The 22759-nt window shown below is 35.5% G+C and overlaps 1 protein-coding gene across 1 annotated transcript in view; it reads left to right on the top strand.

Annotated features, from left to right (window-relative positions):
- The window catches only part of FBXO8 (F-box protein 8), a 38073-nt gene continuing 15357 nt past the window's right edge, over positions 44-22759 (top strand). Inside the window, exons 1-3 of the mRNA XM_005683522.3 lie at positions 44-290; positions 14611-14947; positions 16506-16632. Coding sequence (XP_005683579.1) covers positions 14619-14947; positions 16506-16632 — 456 coding nt within the window. The 5' untranslated portion in view covers positions 44-290; positions 14611-14618. The remainder of the gene's footprint in view (positions 291-14610; positions 14948-16505; positions 16633-22759) is intronic.

Raw genomic sequence — 22759 nt, 5'->3', positions numbered from 1 at the left:
ATACTTTCTGAAGCCTCTGAACCCTAACGTCACTTCCGGCAACAATAGGAAACGTCAAAACTCGGCCGCTGAGGGGGCTGCAGCTTGAGGCTCTCTGAGTTCGGAGGGATCCGGTGCTGTTTCTGGGATTCTCCCCCACCTCACCTCCACCGGGGTGAACAAGTGAAGTTTGAACCGGCTTCTCCATGGCCTGGGCGCCCGTTCCCGGCTGAGTCGTTTTCTTTTTGGCTTGAAAGCCCCCGCCCAGAGGCCGATTCGTCGCGGCGGCGGTTGGATCGCAGGTCGCTCAGGTAAGGGCATCACCCTACATATTGCATAGCTCTTGAGTCTCTTCCCTGTACACCCCTACTTAGCTTCTCGGCAATAATGACAACCGATGCTTACCAGTTGGCAGAAACTTGCCAACCTGTAAGACTTTGGGGCCAATGACTGTGCAAAACATCTTGAGTGACAGCGGTGCTGGCTAATTAAAATAAGAAATCCGTGTCAGGAGGCGGGAGTAGGTGTGGACTTGTATTCCTAGGTCACTGGGGTGTAGGTCAACTTGGGACCCCCAAGTAGGACCCGGCTTCAGTCTGAAATAAAGCCGTGAAAAAGCAGAGGTTACTCTTCTAACCTAGATGTAGCTTTTAAGTAGAGTGGGTTTGGGGGGAGTTCATAAGCACAGTTTTCGATTTTTTACATACTTTCCAGTAACATGAATGCAAAACACTGACATACAGTTAATGTTACGATGGATTGCTAGTTGCTTTAGCTGTTAAACTTTGATTATAAACTTGGAAAATTCTTAATTTGTCGTCTCGTTTGTTTCTCTGTGATTGGGCTCTAGTTTCTTACATGGTGGCTGCTCAAATATTATTAAAAGTGGATGAAATCACAAATGGATCCCAATCCTCAGTCAATTAAGGGTTTTACTTTAGGTTTTGTGTATATTTAGCAATTTAATCTTTGAATCTAGTTCTTTTTAACAAGTGGAGTGTTTATTTTCAGGAATCCCGGATGTTTCTCTCCGTATCAATAGGTCATGAACTTTATTACTGCAAAGTGAAGCTAATTTAGTTTTCCATTTCAGCTTTCCTTTTTTTTTTTTTTTGTTAATTTGGAGTTGGTGACCATATTTCTGGGATAGGAGGGATTTTTTACCACCTAAGAAAATGGTTTACAACATTGAGAAGATATCAGAATGAGAAATAAGTTTTATTCTATTTTCAGGTTGAATAGGAAGCTTGCAATTTTTATCCAGATAACTTGACAGTTTGTCTGAGGTATTGTACACAATGTGGCACCTGGCTTTCCCTCAAGTGAGCAATCTAAGAGAGCGAGCACCCAAAACTCTCTCTAGTCTTTTATAACCTAGTATCAGAAGTTGCCTCCTCTCATCACTATTGCCAACTGCCATATTCTTTTGTTAGAAGTGAGTCAGTAAATCCAGCTCAGTCATTGTGGAAAGGATTACACAAGGGCATAAATCCCAGAGTGCAAGGGTCTTTAGGAGCCATCTTAGAGGCAGCTTAACACAGTTACCCTGGCTGATAACTTTTAGGAGTTAATAGGAATAACTGAGCAAAATTATATCCAAGAGAAATGCCTGGTTGTAATGAAACAGGCCAACTTAGACAAGGATTTTCCTCCTTGAAAAGAGTTTTTTTTCCAAGGGGGGAATTGTGTAGGGGGTCTTTTTTCCTACTGATTACATAAAGAAAGGCTTATTGTTTTTCTTGGAAAACTGCTTGAGAAATGGCATGTGTGAGAGGAAGGTTTGTGTTTTAAGGATATATATGAGCAGAGTACCTCATAACTGGAGATTGTGTATTCCTTACCGATTGCCATTTTTCATAGTTGAAATGATTTCAAAATAAACATGGGCAAAGATAGTTTTTAAGGTGGAAAGAAGTTAGGAAAGGCTAGAGGTAAGCCTTTCTAGTGTAGAAAGAATATGGCATCTCTATGTTGGTATGAGAGCAAATAGGGATAGGAGAGGTGTGTCTGAGAACAGAAACACATCTGTGTGTTTGTCTTTAAGCATTATTAGATGTCAGATTACATTCTTTCAGCACTACTGGACACATATCACCAGCACAGTTTTTGTCAGTGAACCAAATAACCTTATTAGACATGAAAGGTATAGGCTTCGGGGTTTATTATTTTGGCTTTGACTCACTATAAAATTGCCTATGCTTCTTCCAATTTTGAAAGATGTTGTCAATCCTTAGTAAAGAATTGTTCAAGTTTATTTTTTAAACTTCAGGTGCTTAACACTAACCAGTGTAAATTTTTAAATTGTAGATTTGGCCTTTAAAATGGTGCTCCCTATCAAGTTAATATACTTCATTTATAGTAGGATATAGCCAATTAACTAATATACTTTTAGGCCCTTAGATGTCTGCCAAATTTTAAAGAGGTGCTTGCAAAAATAACACAGTTGAAATACTTCATTCATAAAAATATTTTATGGTAATAACTAGATAAGCTAAACATGCATCATAATTTATTATACCTATGATCAGTTTAATAGGGAATATTTTGTGTGTTTATTGTGCCTTGAATAGGTTAAAAATAGTTATTTTCCTTATTTCACAGTATAAAAGCAATGGATTACCAAGAAATTATCTTTTCTTTGATCACAGAGCATTGAAGTTAGTCATTCAAATTTACAAATTTATCGTTCATTACTTAACCAACAGCTATACACAAGTCTGTCTTTTTCCCCTACATTTTGATTCAGATTTGAAAATTGAGGGTAATCCATTGGCTGATATGATAACATGTCAAAATCATTAATATGAAGTCTATGAATTATTTGTCTAACTATGTTGCATTTTCAATGATTATTTTACTTAATATTTTAAAACAACTTTAGTGAAATACATCCACTTCTAGAAATTTATGTTTTCTATTTATTTTTTTCCTCATGGTTTTGTTTTTCTGATATTTATTGACATAGATTCTATGGTAAAACTTGAATGAGTTTATATTCTATTTAGGGCAAATGTTTTTATGATGGAGAGATGAAAAAAGATATTTGATTTCAAGTTTAGGTAGCAGTTTGGTTTAGGTCTGTGATCAGCAATTTGTGTATTCTGCAAGAACAGGTTGCAGAGGATTTCATAAGCTATTTGAAAGAAGGAACACAGTTTCAGCAAGTGAGCCATGCTTGAAGAACCCCTATTTGCTTATGCTGAGCAGTAATTTGTAGAAGTCACGAACATAGGGAAAAGAGACAGAAAGGACTAATGCTAAATACACATGTACATGCACACACTTCCATCTCTATCACCTCTTCATTTTGTTTTAATTTTTCAGATTTTCTCATCTTTAGAGGATCACAGAATTTTATAGCTAAAAGAGAATTTAGAGATCGTCAAGTTTGAAACTCTCTTTATAGGTGAGGAAAGTGAAACTTCGAGTATGTGCTTTGTAGTCATAAGTTGAAGGAGCCTGAATAAAGCACACATTTTGTGTTAGTCTGTTTTCACTGTTAGATGTTTTCTCATCTTACTTCTGACTTTTCTATTGGCTGCTGTCAGTATTTATTTTATTTTAAGGGCTTCCCTGGCCCTCCAATGGTTAAGACTTTATGGACCCAAATGCAGGGGTCACAGGTTGGATCCCTGGTTGGGGAACTAAGATCCCACATGCTGCAGGGCATGGCCAAAAATAAAATTAAAAATATATTTATTTGATACTTTGTCTTTATTTGTATTAAAAGTATGTCAATGACAATGACAGTTGTTGTTTTGTTTTTTTATTTCCACAACTCTGATAAGAGTGGCCTTGTGGTCAGCGGGCATGGAGTGTACTATGCCCTGAGGGTTGGGAATGTGCTGCCATGACCACTGCTGATACGACTGGGTCGAGTAAAGAGTGCAGTTAAACAATCAGTGCAACTAAAGGATAATTCTGGTGAGAAGTTCAATAAATTTATTTTACTCTAAAGTTAAAACAGACAGTGGAACATCTCTCTACAAAAGAAGCTGAAGAAATAAGTGAAATTGAATAAGCCCCCAATTCTCTGCTTTTTGGTTACACTTTAAGTGACGTATCTTAATTTTTACACTTGTTTAGATACCATTTGGTAACATTCATTACAGAATCAAATTAAAGAACAGGAAAAAAAAAAACCTTCAGAAAACAGTGATATTGTAAATCTTTTTTGAATTAAAAAAAACTACAAATGGTATGCCTTTTACTAACAAAAAACTGCTCTTGCAGGACCAGATCTTTAAATTTAATGAGTGGGTTTTTTTTTTTTTATGTGTTTAATGTACCCTGTGACCTCTTAGTACTTAGCTATTTCCCTTTTCTCCTTAGAAGGACCTCCTTGTGGACTTAGCCTCCTTCATTTCTCTACAGTTGTTGCCTTTCAAATTTAGAAGTGTGTTTGGTTATCAGGGTTTTTTTTTTCTTTCCTCTTTTTCCCCTTCTCCTCAGTCTGTTTTAAACTACCTTGGTGGTCTGTTCTTTTGGAAAAAGAGAAATAAATGCCGGGGCTGCCAATTTGGTTATAAATGTGGAAAATATTTTCTCACAGAATCTCCCATGTTCTTATGCAATCACATGATAACACTTAGAAAGTAACTAAAAATCTAGTTACTTCCTAGTTGGAAAAAAAATTGAAAATTTCTAAGGCAATATAAAGGAGTGAATTTCCTCATCTTTAAGTTTTAGATGTGTGTTAAAACAAGATAACTCTTTTGGTACACAGAGTTTTAGATCTTTATCTGAGATAGGAAATTTCTTATTTGTAAATCCAACTATTTAGACATTTAGGAAATATTGAAAACTAATGATTTATAATGAGTATTTAAAGTAGCTTATTCATGTCACTCACCACAGACTGGTGATTTAACACTGCTTATTCAGGAAGACACTTTATAGAATCTCCTTTGCTTCAAATGAAAGTGTTTAAAGCAGAATGCTTTTCTGAGACCTCCAGACTCCTTTGTTCTCTTCCCATCTTCCCCTGTGTGTCATCCATCCATCTAAATGGTGTATGAACCATTCTTTATCACGTATAGTTGTTTCCACAGCGTGTGCTATTTGAATCCTTAGTGCCATAGAATTACTGAAAGCAGTAGAGCAGTGTGTTCCTTTAGAATAATACTTAATTGGATGTTTAACTTGTTACATAGGGATGTTTTGATTAAAGATGATTAATATACTTTACAGATAATTTTATATTAGATATACCAGTAGGTATTAATAAAACAATCTTTAGCATTCTTTTGTGGAAAAGTTCTACTTTTTTGAAAAGAGAACAAGATATTACAATAACAGAAAAGTATTGTTCTCATAAATGTTAATAATTAACTTGATAGAGCTTTTGGTAATTAATATAGTCTATGCAAAGAGTTGACTCATTGGAAAAGACTCTGATGCTGGGAGGAATTGGGGGCAGGAGGAGAAGGGGACGACAGAGGATGAGATGGCTGGATGGCATCACTGACTCAATTGTCGTGAATCTGAGTGAACTCAGGAAGTTGGTGATGGACAGGGAGGCCTGGAGTGCTGTGATTCATGGGGTCGCAGAGTCAGACACGACTGAGCGACTGAACTGAACTGAACTGATGCTGCCTTCTAAGTGGAAATGCTTTTGTGCTGTTACAACAGTTACGTTTAGACTGCCACTGTATCTCTCTTTTTTTTAAATGAAAATTATATCTAAAATATGTCAGAAAAGTTTCTCAGATTTTTGCATTAGAGAAAAGGGAATGAGTCAGGATATACATACTGCTTGACAATTAAAAGATGCCTTTATATATTCAGTATATTATCTCAGTTAAGACTTATAGCAGTCCTGTAATATAGATAGGAGTGATTTCCTCCATTTTACAGGAAACCAAAGATCAGAAACCTTGTTTGAAATATCTAAGGTCACACAGCATATTGTGTAATTGGAACTCCAACTTTAAATTCACTCTCCAGAATAGCTGTGTCAAGAAAACCTACACAGTTCTCTCATGCAGACCTCATATAGGCCACATTCTCTAGTCTCAGCATAATAAAACTAGACATTAATTTTAAAAACCAGAAGGCCTTTAGATTAAAAAAAGAAAGAGCTCTTCTAAATTATTTGGTCAACGTGTAAAAAAAAAGTACTATTGTTATTGTCACTGTTATTTTAATAGAAATAAGGATAGTAGTTAGGAGATTAAACAACTGATGGTTTTTTTAAATATTTTAAAGAAACTATATCATTATTCTCATAAATTTGAAATATTATAAAATTATTATATTGTAACTTTAAATATTATTAACATTATAAAGTTATCTCCAGCAATCAAAATTAAATCACATTATTTCCTGTACTTTGATTTTTAATGAGTAAACCACTTTTAATGTAGTTTGCATTTATGCTGTTTCTTCATTAGACCCAGGAATAGGCGCACATCAATTCTTTTGTATTTATACCTCTACTCGATTATTGATACATCCTAAGTAAACAGTCTACACATTATTATAACTTGTATGCTTAAAGATTTGTATTCCTTGATTCCCTCTTCTTTGATCTGTATAGTGTGTTCCACAAAGTCAGGGTGATTCAGAGGTCATAGATGTTTAATATGGATTGCCTTAAATCTAAAATAGTTCAGTTCAGTCGCTCAGTCGTGTCCGACTCTTTGCTGTTTGTCAAATGTCACTAGACTTGCTGTGTCCTTGGTCACCCTCTTTAGAGTGTTTATTAGAATGTCTAGTTATTTAAAGAACTTTATTATGACATCATTTATATATTATAAAATTCACTTGTTTTAAGTGTACAGTACTCTGCCTCCCACCTTTTTCAGTTAATTGTAGCTACACATGCAGTTGTGAGGAATATAGCAAGAGAGCTCTTGTACACTTTGCTTAGTTTCCCTGAGTAATGTGCCATATTACAAAATCATAATATACTGTCATAACCAGGATATTGAAATTAACATTTCTTACCTATCTTACTCAGAATTCTGCAGTTTATTTTTGCTCACATGTGTATGTGCATGTATGAGATTCTGAGCAGATTGACATATCCAGTATCACAGTCAAGATACTGAACAGTTCAAACACCACTGGGATCCCTGGTGCTGCCATTTAAAAATACAGCCACTTCCCTTCTGGGTAGTGATGCTGAATATCTATCATGTGATTATGTACCATTTGTGTATCCTCTTTGGCAAAGTATCTGTTCATGTCTTATGTCCTTTTTTAATTGAATTGTTTGATTTTTTTTTTTTGGCTGTTGTGTTTGAGATATTTTCTCTCCATCTGTAGCTTGTGTTTTTGTTTTCTTCATATGGACTTTTCAAAGAGCAAAAGTTTTTAATACCGATGAGATTGACTTTACCAGCTTTTACTTTTATAGATTGTACTTTTGATGAACTCTGCCTAGATGTAGACCCCTAAGATCTCCTTCTCTATGTTTTTCTAAAAGTTGTATTATTATGTTTTGCATTTAAGTCTATGATCTATTCTGATGATTTTTTGAAAGATGTGAAATTTAGATAAGGTTGATCTAATTCAGTTTTGCTTGTTGTTTACCATTTAAAGATTCATTCAGTCAACAAATATTGCTGAGTGCTTTGTAGGTCTAAGGCACTGTGTTTGGTACTGGATTTTTCCTTGTAGCCTATTGTGTTAAATCATTCCCCCATCTTAGTACTTACAGGCAGTTCTTACTCTACATGGTACCATATAAACTGAAATGTGTGCTCTTTAGAACCATGGCCTTGCTGTACAAAGTCCCATAGAACTGTTATTAAGTAGTTAGCATGGTCCTGTACAAGGACTACCTGTGTATATATTTTAATTTGTATTTCTTACAGTAATAAAGCACAATATGATAGGTGAGTCCCAAAATTATTGTTGTTTTAAGGAACATATGTTTGAGTAATTCATATTTTATAATCAAGAAATATGCTTAAAAATACAGATCTCAACAGTTGTAAATTGATTTCAGAGATCTAACAAATTAGCATTCTATACATGAAGCTCTTTATAATTCAGGTTCCTAGAGATGTGAAAATGTCATAAAGATCTATAGTAGAAATTTCTTGTTAATTAATTTAGTTTGTGATACTGCAAAAAGGACTTTTGATATATTGAATCTTCCCATAAAGTCATAAAGTTTCCATTTCTAGAAATATATCTGTAGTGATTAAAGATGATGATAGTACTGATACTGAATTGCCAATATGGTCTCTCTGTTATCACTGACTGATGACTATATACTTGACTTTATTTGCCAAACTGTGTCAATCTAAGCAAAGTTAGTTTCTTCTAACTTTATATATTTACTAGATGTTATTTTTCTTTCTCCTAGCAAAAGTAAATGGCATCTCCAAATTCACAGATCCTAAGTTCATGAAATTTAGAACCAGGATTGTAACTGTTCAGATCATTATGTCCAGAATAATCAGGTATACTTTGAAATGGAAGAACCAAAATAAGAGTTATCCTTTAAAGGTGGTTGAATGGTGACTACAAAACTACCTGTGATGGTAAATTACCTATGTGTTAGGTTCTCTTAACCTCTCTAAGTTCCTTGGAGTAAGAGTTATTCACTGTTTTCCTCATGAGGAAAATAAGGACCACAGACTATAGTCCAATCAGATTCTGTGTAGGAGTTTGAAGTAGATCTTTTTTCACATCAAAGCCTATGTGCTTTCCACAAGAACAGTAGCTTGAAAGAGAAACTGCATCCGATACAGCATGCTTGGAGCTGGTGCATGGGGATGACCCAGAGAGATGTTATGGGGAGGGAGGTGGGAGGGGGGTTCATGTTTGGGAATGCATGTAAGAATTAAAGATTTTAAAATTTAAAAAATAAATAAATAAATAAAATTTAAAAAAAAAAAAAAGAAAGAGAAACTGCAGCTGGAAGCAACGGTGGAGTAATAAGCAGCTGCAGAGGTAAAAGAGATGAGAGTTAGTGATGAGGACACAGATGGTAAATTGTCTTTGCCAGTTCTGCACATAGGGCTCAGTGGTTAGGAATAAAAGCTTTGGACTCAGACCTGAGTTTGAATCTTTAGTTTTCCACTTGTCAGCTCTGAGATTTTGGGCAACGTCGCTTAACCTTTCTGAGTCACTATTTCCTCAGCTATAAAATAGGTAGAATAATATCTAATATCTACCTGTTAAGGTTGTTTTCAGGACAAAAATGGCATAATGTAATTAAAACTTCCACAATGCTTGGCACAGAGTAAGTATTAAATAAATTGTGGTTTATAGTATAAAAACAATATTATTGTTTAATATTTGTTATTAAATATATTTAAAATATTGTGTACGTAATATTACACACAAAAGGAGGGAACACAGCCAGTAATCCCAAGCCTTAAATCTGCACACACAAAATTAAAGTGTTTTCCCCTCTGCTTTCTTTAAGAAACATTTCTTCTCCGTTTAAATAAAAATTTTTATCACAAATGGCAAAAATAATTCTTACTGTTTTAATGTTTGCCTTGACAAGGGTCGCTTACTACTCTTAAACCGTGATGCTGAACTTTTATCTCCTTAGTGATGGTTTTCAGTCTGTATGACACTAAGCTCAAAGAACAGTACTTCTTAAACTTAGTGCACATCAGACTCAGTTATTTTCCAATTTCACATGCTTGGATTCCTCAATCAGAAGATTTCTGTTTACAGAAAGTTCGTGAGATTAATAAAAATAATTGGTGCATACCTTTTATCCTGGTAGCTCAGACAGTAAAGAACCTGCCTGCAATGCAGGAGACCTGAGTTTGATCCCTAGGTCAGAAAGGTCACCGGGAAAAGGAATGGCAACCCACTCCAGTATTCTTGGCTGGAGAATTCCATGAACAGAGGAGTATGGCAGGCTGCAGACCATGTGGTCACAAACAGTCAGACAGGACTGCCAGACTAACACTTTTCACCTTTTACCCAGATTCACAAATTTTAAACATTTTACAACATGCTTTAACATTCTCTCTGTGTGAGGTTGACATTAGTTTTTCTGAACCATTTGAGACTAGGTTGTATACGTTATGCCTTAACAATTCAGTATTTTTCCTAAGAACAAGAATATATTAAAAAGTTCATTTGGGTTTTTCTTTAACATCTAACATTACAAACTTTTTGGTCAACCCAATATTGTGGCAAAGCCATTACACAGTTATCAAATTCATTAAAGTTAACATTCATATAAGTATTTTTATCCAATCTTAGGCTGTATATCTAGTTTTTTAGTTATTCCAATAATGTCCTTTATAGCACTTCTTTTTTCAGTATATTATCCAGTCCACACATTGAATTTAGATGTCATGTTTTTCAGTCTCCTTTAATCTGGAATTATTCCTTTCTTTAGCTTCATGGCATTGGCAATTTTGAAGGAAAAAAAAAATGATTGTAGATTCGGGTTTCTCTGATATTCCTCATAATTAGATAAAGATTATACATTTTTGGCCAAAATGCTGTATAATTGTTATGTCCTTCTCAGTATCCAGAGGCACGTAAGTTCAGAGGCACATATGTCCGTTTGTCTTTTATTGATAAAAGTTAAGTTTGAACACTTGGTTAAATACTATCTGATTTCTTAATTTCTTTTTGTAATTAATGAGTAATGTATAGGGGCAGATACTTTGAGACTCTGTAAACTTTCCATTATCAAACTCCACATTCAGCACTTGTTGATAATTCTTGCCTGAATTATTTTTTCTATGATGATAGTAAAATGATAATTTTTCTAACTCCATATTATTCAGAATTTTACTATAATGAAGAGCTTTCCTTTTGTCTTTATGTGTTTATTGATCATCAGTGCAGACTCACTCATGGATTCTTCTTTATGTGATAATTGGAGTATCATTCTATAAGTTTTATTACTAAAGTGAAAGTGAAAGTCATTCAGTATTGTCAAACTCTTTGCCATCCCATGGACTATGTAGTCCATGGAATTCTCCAGGCCAAAATACTGGAGTGGGTAGCCACTTCTCCAGGGGATCTTCCCAACCCAGGGATCGAACCCAAGTCTCAGGTCTCCCACATGGTAGGCGGATTCTTTGCCAACCGAGCTACAAGGGAAGCCCAAGAATACTGGAGTGGGTAGCCTGTCCCTTCTCCAGCAGAGCTTCCTGACCCAGGAATTGAACCAGAGTCTCCTGCATTGCAGGCAGATTCTTTACCAACTGAGCTATCAGGGAGCTATTTATTATTGTTTATTATATAAAGAGCTATTTATTAACAAAGGGCTTATCATTTTCACTCTGTAAAAATATGGTTTTGTCAAAACAAATGAGCTAACATTTTATAATTTTCTGTGAAGTGAACTCTATATGTAATATTTAATATACCAGCCTTTTGAACTGTGTGTATTACTATTATAGTATATATAAATTATCACCTTAAATATGACAAAACCAGAGCTTAGACTGTATGTGTGTGTTAGTCGCTCAGTCATGTCCGACTGTTTGCGACTCCATGGAATTTCCTTCTGGAGTGGGTTGAACTGGTGTGGGTTGCCATTTCCTTCTCCAGGGGTCTTCCCAACCCAGGGATCAAACCCAAGTCTCCTGCATTGTGGGCAGGTTCTTTACCGTCTGAGCCACAGGGGAAGTAAATTCCCCAGAGTCCTGTAAGTGCTGACCAATGGAGTCAGGACTTGAACTCAAGTGTCTGTTCAGCGTCAGATTCCTTAATACCATGCTCCCTCTGTGACGTGCTTCACAACTTCTGCAATGGATCTCATGTCTTTTTGAGTTTAATCACTTTTCTGACAGTTTCATCCACATGCCACACACCTGTTACCCTAAGGAAGACTGGGAGTAGGATGGAACACTGTGGACACCCTTTCCTTTCTCCAAAGGAGAAATTTATGATATTAATCCTTCTCAAGTGATTTATCATGCTGCGTTCTTCCCCCGAATCCAGAACTGCTTTAAAGGGAAAAAGACATCCCACAACGGTAATTTGCAATATTATTTAGCAGTAGAAGGATAGAAAATGCAGTTTTCTTTGTCTGAATCATGTGTATAATGTGCCTCAAACCTCCACCCTCCCCATTAACTTTTTTTTAATCCTAAGAACCATCTGCTGGCTTTACCTCTTTTCTACCTGCTGGATGCTTTCTGAGTCCCTTTATCCAGTGCTCTATTTAAATGATCCCATTTAAGTCCAGAGCCTAGGGAAATCACCCTGATTCTGCGTTCCCTAGCAACATCCCTGAGAAGAATAACAGCTGCCTAACCATATGCCACCATAAAGAGGTAGGGAAGTACATACAAATTGACATTAGATGCCTTAAATCTCGAGACTTCAGACATCATAGTCATCATATTTGATTATTTACCTTTGGTAGTGCAAGTGCAAAAGAGAAGAATAAATAAAATTATCTAAAGTGACAACAGATATACTGTGGATGAGCTTAGCAATCAATTCAGTTTCTAGATATGTTCTTGCTAAGATCAGCAGAGAAATGGCTATGATAAAATTTTTTAAATGTTTATGAGTCTTGTGTCAAAATTAAGCTGTACTTATGTTGTAATATGACAGCATGTTTAAACCTTAAGGAAACTTAAAGTTCTTTCCAAGTTTTTTGTTGATATTCTGTACTTTTTTCATTGTTAATTTATTGTCCGTGGTTTTGCTTCTTCCAGAATGTCTTATAATTGAAATCACACACACAATGTAGCTTTTTCAGATCAGCTGCTCTTACTTAGTAATATATATTTAAGTTTCTTCTGTATCTTTTCATACCTCATTTCTTTCTAGCACTAAACATTCCTTTGTCTGGATATATCACAGTGAATTTATCCATTCACCTACTCAAGGACAATTTGGTTGCTTACAAGTTTTGGTAATTATGACTAAAGCTACAGGTCCATGTGCAGGTTTTGGTATGGACATGAGTTCTCCACTTATTTGGGTAGATACCAAGGAGCATGAATGCTGAAGCATATGGTAAAAGCATGTTTATTTTTGTAAAAAACTGTCAAACTGTCTTCCAAAGTGACTGTATTGTTTTTGAGTTTCTACATCTTTCCAGTATTTGGTGTTATCAGTTTGGGATCTCAATCATTCTGATAGAAAATAAGAATTTAATTATTATAGCTTAAGTACTACTTTAGGAACTGGTACCATAATGGTAATATGTGTTATAAGGAGGAAAAGTTACTACCTTTTTTAGTTTCTTTGCAAAAATACATTTTCCTACATTTAAAAATTATTAATATGTTCCTTCTCTCTTTACCTCCCCCTTCCCTCCCCCTACCCCACCCAATCTCTTTATAGCTTAAGCTTTTGGATTTCCAAGGACGAAGAGTGAAAAATTATCCTGGACTGTTTTTCCTGTTTTAATCAACAAGTAGTCATTATCCAAATAATAACCAACAATTCAGTAAATATACATGCTTTCTTAAATATTGAAAAAATAGCCTTTGATCTTCTTTCAAATTCCACTCAGTTTTCAAATTTATTTGAAATATTTCCATTTTCAAAAATTATTCCTGATAATTTTCAGAATTTCTGGTCACCAGTAGTCTGGGGGAGGGGTTGCTTTTTTATATTTTGATTACTACTCTTTATTGTAAACAGCCAATTAAAACAAAACCATATTTTAAGGTTAGATCATGCAATGAAATTTAATGATTTTGAACAAAAACCAGTTTCTTCCTCCAAACTTTTTGGGTTTTTAAAACAGGAATATTTTATTTGTAAAAGAAATCTTGGAAATAATTTTTTATGTTAGTTAAAAATACTTCCTGTTTTCATTTTTCTCAATGAATTTATCTGCCCTGGAAAAGTTACTTATTTGCAAAACCAAATGAAATGGAAAGGCTAGGCTAGACCAGTAGCCTTCTAAATATTTGCATACGAGGAAGTCTGGTATTTGTAACAGATAAATGTAGAGCTGCTCTGGTGGGAGGTGGAGTGGAGGCAAGAGAGACTGGAGCACCCCCTCCCCTTCTGCCTTTTCCCAGGGACCTCTGAGGAGTCCATAGGACCATGTGGAGAAGAACTGGAAAATTGATTTTAAGATTTGTGTTTAAAGCAGCAACAGAACCAAATAGTCATCACTGAGCTCTTTATCGTGGAGATCTAGGTGTCTAATTTATAAGGTTTCTGAATTAGACTTCAGGGCCTATGTTACATTTTATTACAGCCAACAACTTAAGAGCAGACTGGCAAGAATTAAACGAAAAGCCTGTTTCACAGCTGTTATGCATCTGGGAATTTGGTTAAAAGGGGCTAGCTTAGCTTAGCCTGGGTTGTGATAAAAAGCAGTGTGTAGGACCTTTTAAATGAAGTCCTGTGCTCTGATCAGAGTTATATTTAATACTGGCCCATAAGTCCACATAATTATAATTTTGTAAGAGTCTTTAGGACGTCAGTAACTTTTAAATCTTACCTTGTGAAAAATGATTATGTCACCTGTGGATTTTAAAAGCAGTTAGCAAACCGAGATAAAGGTGATAATCAAACCAAATAGTTCTCCATATCCAAGTTTCATACTTACAATGTTCTGACTGTTCTTTGTAATTTGCTATTCCATTTAATATGTTTTAATGAGGCATGTTAATTCTGATAAACGAATGCTTCGTGTAGACCTGTCGTACTGCAGGGAAAGGTGGATTACTTTCTTAATGGAGCCTTACTCCATTCTGGCTTTTCTCCCAGGCTTGCAGATGGGTCAGGGGCTGTGGAGAGTGGCCAGAAACCAGCAGCTACAGCAGGAAGGCTACGGTGAGCAAGGCTACCTCAGCAGAGAGCAGAGCAGGAGGGTGGCTGCCAGCAACATGTCTCACACCAGTCATCGCAAACACGTCCAGGGGGGCATTGACATATATCATCTTCTGAAGACAAGAAAGTCTAAAGAACAGGAAGGATTCATTAATTTGGAAATGCTGCCTCCCGAACTAAGCTTTACCATCTTGTCCTACCTGAATGCGACCGACCTCTGCTTAGCTTCCTGCGTTTGGCAGGACCTGGCCAATGATGAACTTCTCTGGCAAGGGTAAGTTCAACTCACCATATTTGACCCAGATATCTCTAAGTATAAACTTGCCTAAATGCTTTTTTTTTTTTTTTTTTGGAGGGTGGAGTGCTGCTTTTTTCCATTTTAATATTCCCATCAAATTTAATTTATGGTCCTATATTTGAACTTTGTAAAAAAAAATGTTTATTTCTATGCTTATCAGAACTCAGTCAGAATATAGTTTTCATTTGGGATTTAAATCTAGATTGTTCATTTCTAAGAGAAATGCTTCCTTTATGCCTATATCTCTGACTCTTGATTTTTTTTTTCCTTGATAAATTTAAAGGCTGGCTTAGTTTTTGTTTTTTAATTTAGGAGAGGTTCTGTTGCCTTTACATAGCTTAGTAATAAAAGTCAAAAGCTATGGGAATAGAGTAAAGAGGCTGTTAAAATATTGATAATTTTCTAAACAAGTTACTAAACTCCCTGTTGCAGAATCATCTCATTTGGCTGGGGAAAAAAATGCAATGATATAAATTAACTATGAAGAAGATATTCCCATGTAAAAGTGAATATTCTACCCACTTTCCTCAGAAATTTTGATGTTACAGGCTGAGATAGTAACTTTCTTATTTTCCTGTAAGCTCGCTCGCTCGCTGTCTTTGTGCGTGTGTGTGTAAAAGAGAGAAAAGAAGGAAATTTGGAAGTTTGAGTCAAAAATCAATAATATCAGAAAGTGAAACTATGGTATCCATCCAGAATTTCTAGGAATTGTAACAAGATGAAAGGTTAGCTTTCAAATAATAACCAGTAGCTAATGCCCTTGAACAAAATTGGAAACAAGTGTCCCAATGTGTATTAATAGAAACAGTGTGTTTTGAGGTATTTTAAGTATTACAGATTTTGTTAAAAAGTCATGTTTAGCTCTGATAGTAAAGAACCAGTGTTTTAAAGCAATATCCTAACATAAACTAACCTTAATGTTGCAACTTTTCATTTAAGTATTAAAGTTACAGCATTACAGTTTCTCCCTCTGCCCAGTGGTTCCCCCATCCCCCACTGAGTTATATTTCACAATGGAGCACATAATTGTTTAATTCTGTTAGACTCTTGGTTAGTACTGCAAGCTTGAGAGTAAGTTCCTTTGATTCAGATCCTGCCTCTATACAAATTAGCTGTGTGACCATAGGCAGCTTTTTTATGGTGTCTGTGTTTATCTGTAGTGCCAAATCATAGGATGGTTGTAAAGATTAAGCAAATTAATACTATTACAATGCTTTAAATAGTGCCTGACATCTGTTAAGCACTTGGTAAATGTTAGCTGTTATCATTGTCATCATTAATGTTTAACTTCAGTGGGACTCGAATATTACTAATCTTTTTAATTCACATTTATTAAGTGTCAGAATTTGAAGATGTTTGTCTGTTTTACTCTAGTAAATAAATAAAACAAGCATAAAATTAAGCAGTTTATACTTCAGAGCTGTAAAATCCAATTTTATATCATTCATATCACTGTTTTATAATGTATTACATCTTTAACTTAGAAGATTCAATCTGGTCATGTTTTCTCATTTGACTTTTATCATACTTACAGGCTGTGTAAATCCACTTGGGGTCACTGTTCCATTTACAACAAGAACCCACCTCTAGGATTTTCTTTCAGAAAATTGTACATGCAGCTGGATGAAGGCAGTCTCACCTTTAATGCCAACCCAGATGAGGTAAGTGAAGAATTTGAACATTTGTAACTGTTGAACTTAATTGCTCCAACATAATACATTTGCAAGTAAAATTATAAGTCTCTGAACATGACTTTTGAATCACTGTGAAGCCCAGTATTTGGAGTAATTGCTGTATGACTCAGTCATTTCTTTCTTCCTTACTGTGTCAGTACTAATCTTGCTATCTGCTCACTCTGTATGGCAGCTTCCATGACGCACATGCAGCCATCGCCTACATTTGGTTGAGATAGCACTACATTATCAGTCGAGAGCACAAAATATATTCATCAGACTTTATCTGCAGCATTTTCTTCATTTCCTCATTTCCACTTAGTTATGATTATCAGAGGATACAAAGGATATTTTTCTAGTTTGTGACACATCAAAATATCTTTAAATAATGCCTTTGAAAGTCTTAATCCCATGATAACATAGAAACAACTTATAGATTATTATAAAAATTGCATAATTTTGCATTAATTATCTGATTCTTTTTCTTAAGACAATAAGCAAACACAAATAAAGAAGAGAGAGAGTGGGAGAATCAAATAGAACTTCTTGAAATGAATGAATTAATTAATCATTTCTTAAGATATGAGTGATCAAAATATGAAGACAGTTCTGTTGCTGGCTCCCCTTCTCCCTTATTCTTATTTCAATATATTCTGGAAAAGTTCAGATTTTTAGAAATGTTTCCTATTCTTATAAATCTAATAGAAATTGTGTAACACTCAGAACTATGACTTTTGGCTGGATCATTTAAGTCTTAGCCCCACAAATACAGCAAAGTATATATGTTATAAAGCAAATATGTTATAAAGAACAGATATGTTATATTTGTTCTCTTCTTTCACCACTTTTATTTTCAATGAATAGAAGACATACTTTTAATGAAAGTAGAATGATTTATTAGAAGTTAAAGCTCAAAGTATACTTTTAAAACCAGTATAATATTGATGTTGTCAGTTTAAACAGGCATATGACTAGTGTTACAATAAGAAATATTTTGCATTAGTATCTTGAGTTAATTGAATGATGATTACTAGAAAATTGAGGCAGAGGGGTATGGTGTTTTACTCTAGATATGTGGGAATCAGGAAAGGCAGCTATAACAGGCCTGTCTTATTAGGACTAATTTATCACGTCATACTGGCTCCAGTCATGAATTATGCCAATGTTGAGCAAAACTGTCATCCCCAATTCATATCAGTTGCAAATATTACATTCTAAGGAAAGTGTAACTTGGTAAGTACTGAGTTGTAGCTTTTCAAAGTCAGAAAAGTTGGATGTAATTGCTCATATTGATTATGGTAAGTAGTCATTCCTTGCTAAAAGAGTACCATTTTTAAAATAAATTATAAAGCATCCTTTTTATGCAAAAATGAAACTATAGATAGGCCCTTATATACTAGAATATTATATGGGTAGTTTTAAATATCTAAATTGGAAAAGTTAGATGTCAAAATATGTTTCCATCTTTGCAGCTACATATATCAGACTATAGAGTTCTTTTGTACCTCCTCTAGAGTGTTTGGAGGGGGGCAGAGAAAAGAGGTAAGATTAAAGTCCTCTTTATCTGACAATAAACTATAAAAGTCAAATGTTTGCCTAAAGGGGGGATTCAAGTTACTAATTAAAAATAAGATTTTTAGATCTTCAGATTTTTACTTATCCATCCTACCTCCCATTGTTATTGAGAGTTGGCTGTATTTTCTTTCTTTTACTCCCTGACCTGATTCAAAGATATCCTGGAGCATTCCAGAAGTATTGAATTCACTGTTCTGAAAGGGGCACATACTGTTGTCAGGGAGCATGGAACTAAACCATTCAAAGTGACTTTAGTTCCAGAATTCTGCTTCTGTACTTTTATGAACATCACCCAGGCTCTCAGCAAGCGGCTGTTGCCTAATAACAAAATCTAATTCTCTCTTTACCAGAGTACCCTTAGGACATAAGTAGGCATGGAAGGACATTGAACTACACTTGTAGGTGCAGGGAAATGAGGAGAAGTATTTTAATTAATATTCTACACTTGCTTTCATTGACTGATAAATAATCAATGTCAGTTTGGTTGTTTAACCAACGAAAATATAATCAAAAGAGCATCCTAGTAGATGTTTTTATATAGAACTCACCTACATGAGTCATATTTCAGCCAGGTCTTAGAATGACTCTTGCCATGATTTTTTAGTGCTAGCAATCAGGAAGTACCTATGGAGGTTGATTATTTTTTCCCCCTCACTGGAGCACTGTCATCAGATGTATTATTTGTGTTTATTTAAGCCTAAGAAGTAAATTAATTACGTTTGATGTTATGTTTAAATGTAAGCAGTGTTTATTTTAAGTACCTGAGATAAGATGTATATAATTGTTCAGTATTGTAATAAATCTACTTTTCCATAATTTCTAGTTCTGTACTTAACATTTTGATAGCAAGCATCATTAAAATATTATAAAAATAAGGATACTTACAGCCACAGGGAGCAAGATTCTCCAAAGGACATCGTTCATGTCACGGATATGGGTAACCAAACTCCACAGCAGCTGCTGGCAGTGGCTCATGGGGTGGGGGAGGACTTCTGCACAGTTTGTGGTACGATTGTCTAGCACGCTGCTGTTATATGCATGATGTTGTGATCTCAGCTGTATGTAAAGTCTTGATCTTGTGCATGAGCTTGTGTACCTTGTGGCAGGTGACCACATTCTAGTAAAGGAATGTGCTAAAAACCATCTGTTTATATTAGGCCATATTTCCCCTGCATGTACAAGTTACGTGTGTGATTTTATTCCCCAGCATTATTATAATAAAGTAATTTTACTTATAAGCCAGTAACTTATTCCACTGAGTAATAAATGTTTTCTTGACATAGTTATTTGTAAACTCAGAGGCTGAAATTGGTAGTGAACATGGTTTAACTTTATGTTATAGGCTTTTTTTGTTTCTATGTATGTTTATAAATTTTTAAAATAATATCCTCATCAAAGTGAAGTCACTCAGTCATGTCCAACTCTTTGCAACCCCATGGACTGTAACCCACCAGGCTTATCTGTCCATGGAATTTTCCAGGCAAGAGTACTGGAGTGGATTGGCATTTCCTTCTCTAGGGGATCTTCCTGACCCAGGGATCAAACCTGGGTCTCCCGCATTGCAGGCAGACACTTTACCGTCTGAGCCATCAGGGAATCACCAGTATCCTCACTGGGGTCAGGTAAAGAAGTCTTTTTAAACACTATATAAACACATTTTTCCTGTGTTCATGTAGAAAGGGCCACATGCATACAGTTATATGTATTTTATTAGACAGATCTGGGATAAAATCTATTATGAGAAACATTTTAAATTTTACCTAAGCATATATTTTAGATGTAAATGTGTAAGCAAATTATTTTCAAGGGATCATCTTTTTGTTGTTGGACCAGCTAAAATACAAACAGGAAATTTGGAGGAGTTCTCCGTTATAGAAAAGGACTTGGGTGTTTGTACTCAATTTTTGCATTGTCTCATATAAAATCTTACTTTTTTGTTCCAGTATACAGCACCAAAATGTTCATTGCCATGACTTCATACCATAGAAGCAGTGATGAACAGTAACTATTTTCCTGGAGGTAGAAAACTGATATCATCAGGAAGTACACATTTCCCAAATGTATTTTTTGGAATAATTATTCCACAAGATAATGGACATAGTCAGGAGATTTCCCAAGTCTAATAAATTTGAACATGATAAGTTACAATTAGTTGACTTATTTAAAGAATAACTTTTCAAAGCCTTTATGATATATTGATGCCCATTGTGAATATCTAAGAGGAAAGTGTCGTGAGTAAGTCTTTTTGTCATAGTCTCTTTTTGGCGAGGTGGGGTGGAGGGCTATAAAGTAACATTCTGGGGAACACATTCTGAGGTATGCTAGGGTAGATTATCTGTAGTCTTACTCTGTGTGAATGTGTTTCTAAATGAATTAAATAAACCTGGATTAAGATGGAAATACCCTATTATTCACTGACAGCTATATGATGTTTATTTTATCTATAATCTCCTTTCCTATTTAAAGTCCATGGATCTATAATTTTTTGTTCTCTTTCCTTTGGTCTGATAGTATTAATTACAATAATAATAATAAAAAAACAGAGTTGAGTCTAGACAACCAGGAGTTTTATTCATGTTCTATATTTTGATTGTAGTCAAACATGTTAAGTGTGGAAAATAAGGGTAGGACATCAAACCTGATAGTAATATTGTATTTAAATAACTACCTGTAGACACTGATTAAGTACTTGTGTCAATAACTTGGAACAGATCATTCATCAACATACCCTTGGTGTCTCATTCTCTACACGAACTCTGTTAAATCTCCTGCAACAGGGGTATTCCCAGGGAAGATTGACAGGCCACAAAAGATACTTTTTAGTTTGGCAAATGTACCGCTTTTTGGGGTTTTATCCCAGCTCTGCAGGCCTTGAAGTTTGACTTTATCTTTTCACTGAAGTTAGAGCAGTCTCTCAGGAATAAACTTAAGCCATATAGTAGAACCTGAGCCAGTTTGACAGTCAGATGGGTATACTTTAAACAGTGCCTCATAGCACAGAGAGAGAATGCCTAAGCTCTTAGCTAATGTCACAAACTAAAATATGTCTAGGAATGATTGGGTCCTCACTCCCCTTCACTGTGCTGCTCTACTCAGTACCACATTTTATGATGTACCTTTAGTACCCACTTGCCCTGTATGGTTCATCTAGGTGTTTTTGGCTTGAAAGAACAAAGAACCTAATAGTGGTTTAAGCCGTATAAATTTATTTGCTTCAGAAGACACCCAGAATGGTGTTTGAAACAATCCCAAAGTTGTTTCAGTGATACAGTGGGAGCTCAATGTGTTGGCTGGCTACCACTACTCAAGGCATCCCATTCTCATATGAAAGTACCCTCAGCACAAAGATCAGCGGCAAACTCCTCAAATTCCTTATGCTGATTAAGAAGAAAAACTTCTTTTCTGGAGCCTTCAGTATGCTTCTGCTCATGTCTTATGACCCAAACTGAATCACATAAACACCTCTAGACCAGTGGAGAACAGAAGAGAAAGGGCTATGCCATTGGCTTAGGCTTAACACGGTTCAGAAACTGTGGCTGAGATGCTAGAAGCAGCGAAAGAGCAAAACGGCCTTTGAGCAGCTTCCAAGGGTCTGCAGCAGTGTTCTCACTGGTGGGCCGCTCGGAAAACGTGTGACTCTGCTCCCCTTGTTCCTGGGGCTCTGCTGGTTTAGAGACATTAATAGTCGAGGCAAGAGTGTCGACACCAGAGACACAGCAATTCACATTGCTTGCAGAGACCACCCTCTTTTTAGGTCCTCCTGCCACTGAACAAATAGACCTAAAGGGAGGAAGAAAAGGCACAAGCATAGATAATTATTCTGTGGTTGAAGTGACTATACTTAGTTACCAGAAGGCAATAGTTACTTGTACACAGTGTGGAAAAACAAAAGAATATAAGCAGAACTCAGGAGATGTCTAGAGTTCCTTCCAGTTCCACTATTGTGAAAGTTATTTTTTTTTAAGTCCCTATAGTCCTAAATGGGTAGGATTTAAATCCCATCACTTAGATACCTCACTAGATAAAGACCCTCAACAGCCAGCTCCATTCTTCAGGAGTTGAGTATAGATTATCCCAAGCTAATCATGTTGCTTACATTCCCTTTGGCTTCCATGACATCCATGTAATGCAGTGCCAACCTATGAGATTGGAAGAAAGAATACTGTGTGCTGTCTGTGTACACATGTACTTCTGGACATGGCTGTATAGGGATGGAGTGATAGAAACACCTCTGACCACCTTGCAGCCACGTAGGTTGTTAACACACCCAGAAAGACACACTGGAAAGAAAGAATTGGGTCTGTGTTCCGTGTGTGAGCCTAAAAATCCTAGAGCCTTAGTAATTTGGGACTTCTTATATGAGGCAATAAATCACTGGACATCTTTTGAATTGAGGTTCCTGCTCTTTGTAGTTAAAACCTACTAATGCTACATAATCATCATCACCCAAACTCATAGGAGTTTGACATGTAATTCTGAGCCAAGTTTTTTCAGAAAAAAATAGACATTGCTGGTTCTCATTAGCAAATTAATTTTATCT

Source organism: Capra hircus, chromosome 8 (genome assembly GCF_001704415.2).
Source record: "Capra hircus breed San Clemente chromosome 8, ASM170441v1, whole genome shotgun sequence".
NCBI classification, from domain to species: Eukaryota; Metazoa; Chordata; class Mammalia; order Artiodactyla; family Bovidae; genus Capra; species Capra hircus.
Note: the sequence above shows the minus strand (reverse complement) of the source record. Positions and strands in the feature narration are given on the sequence as shown.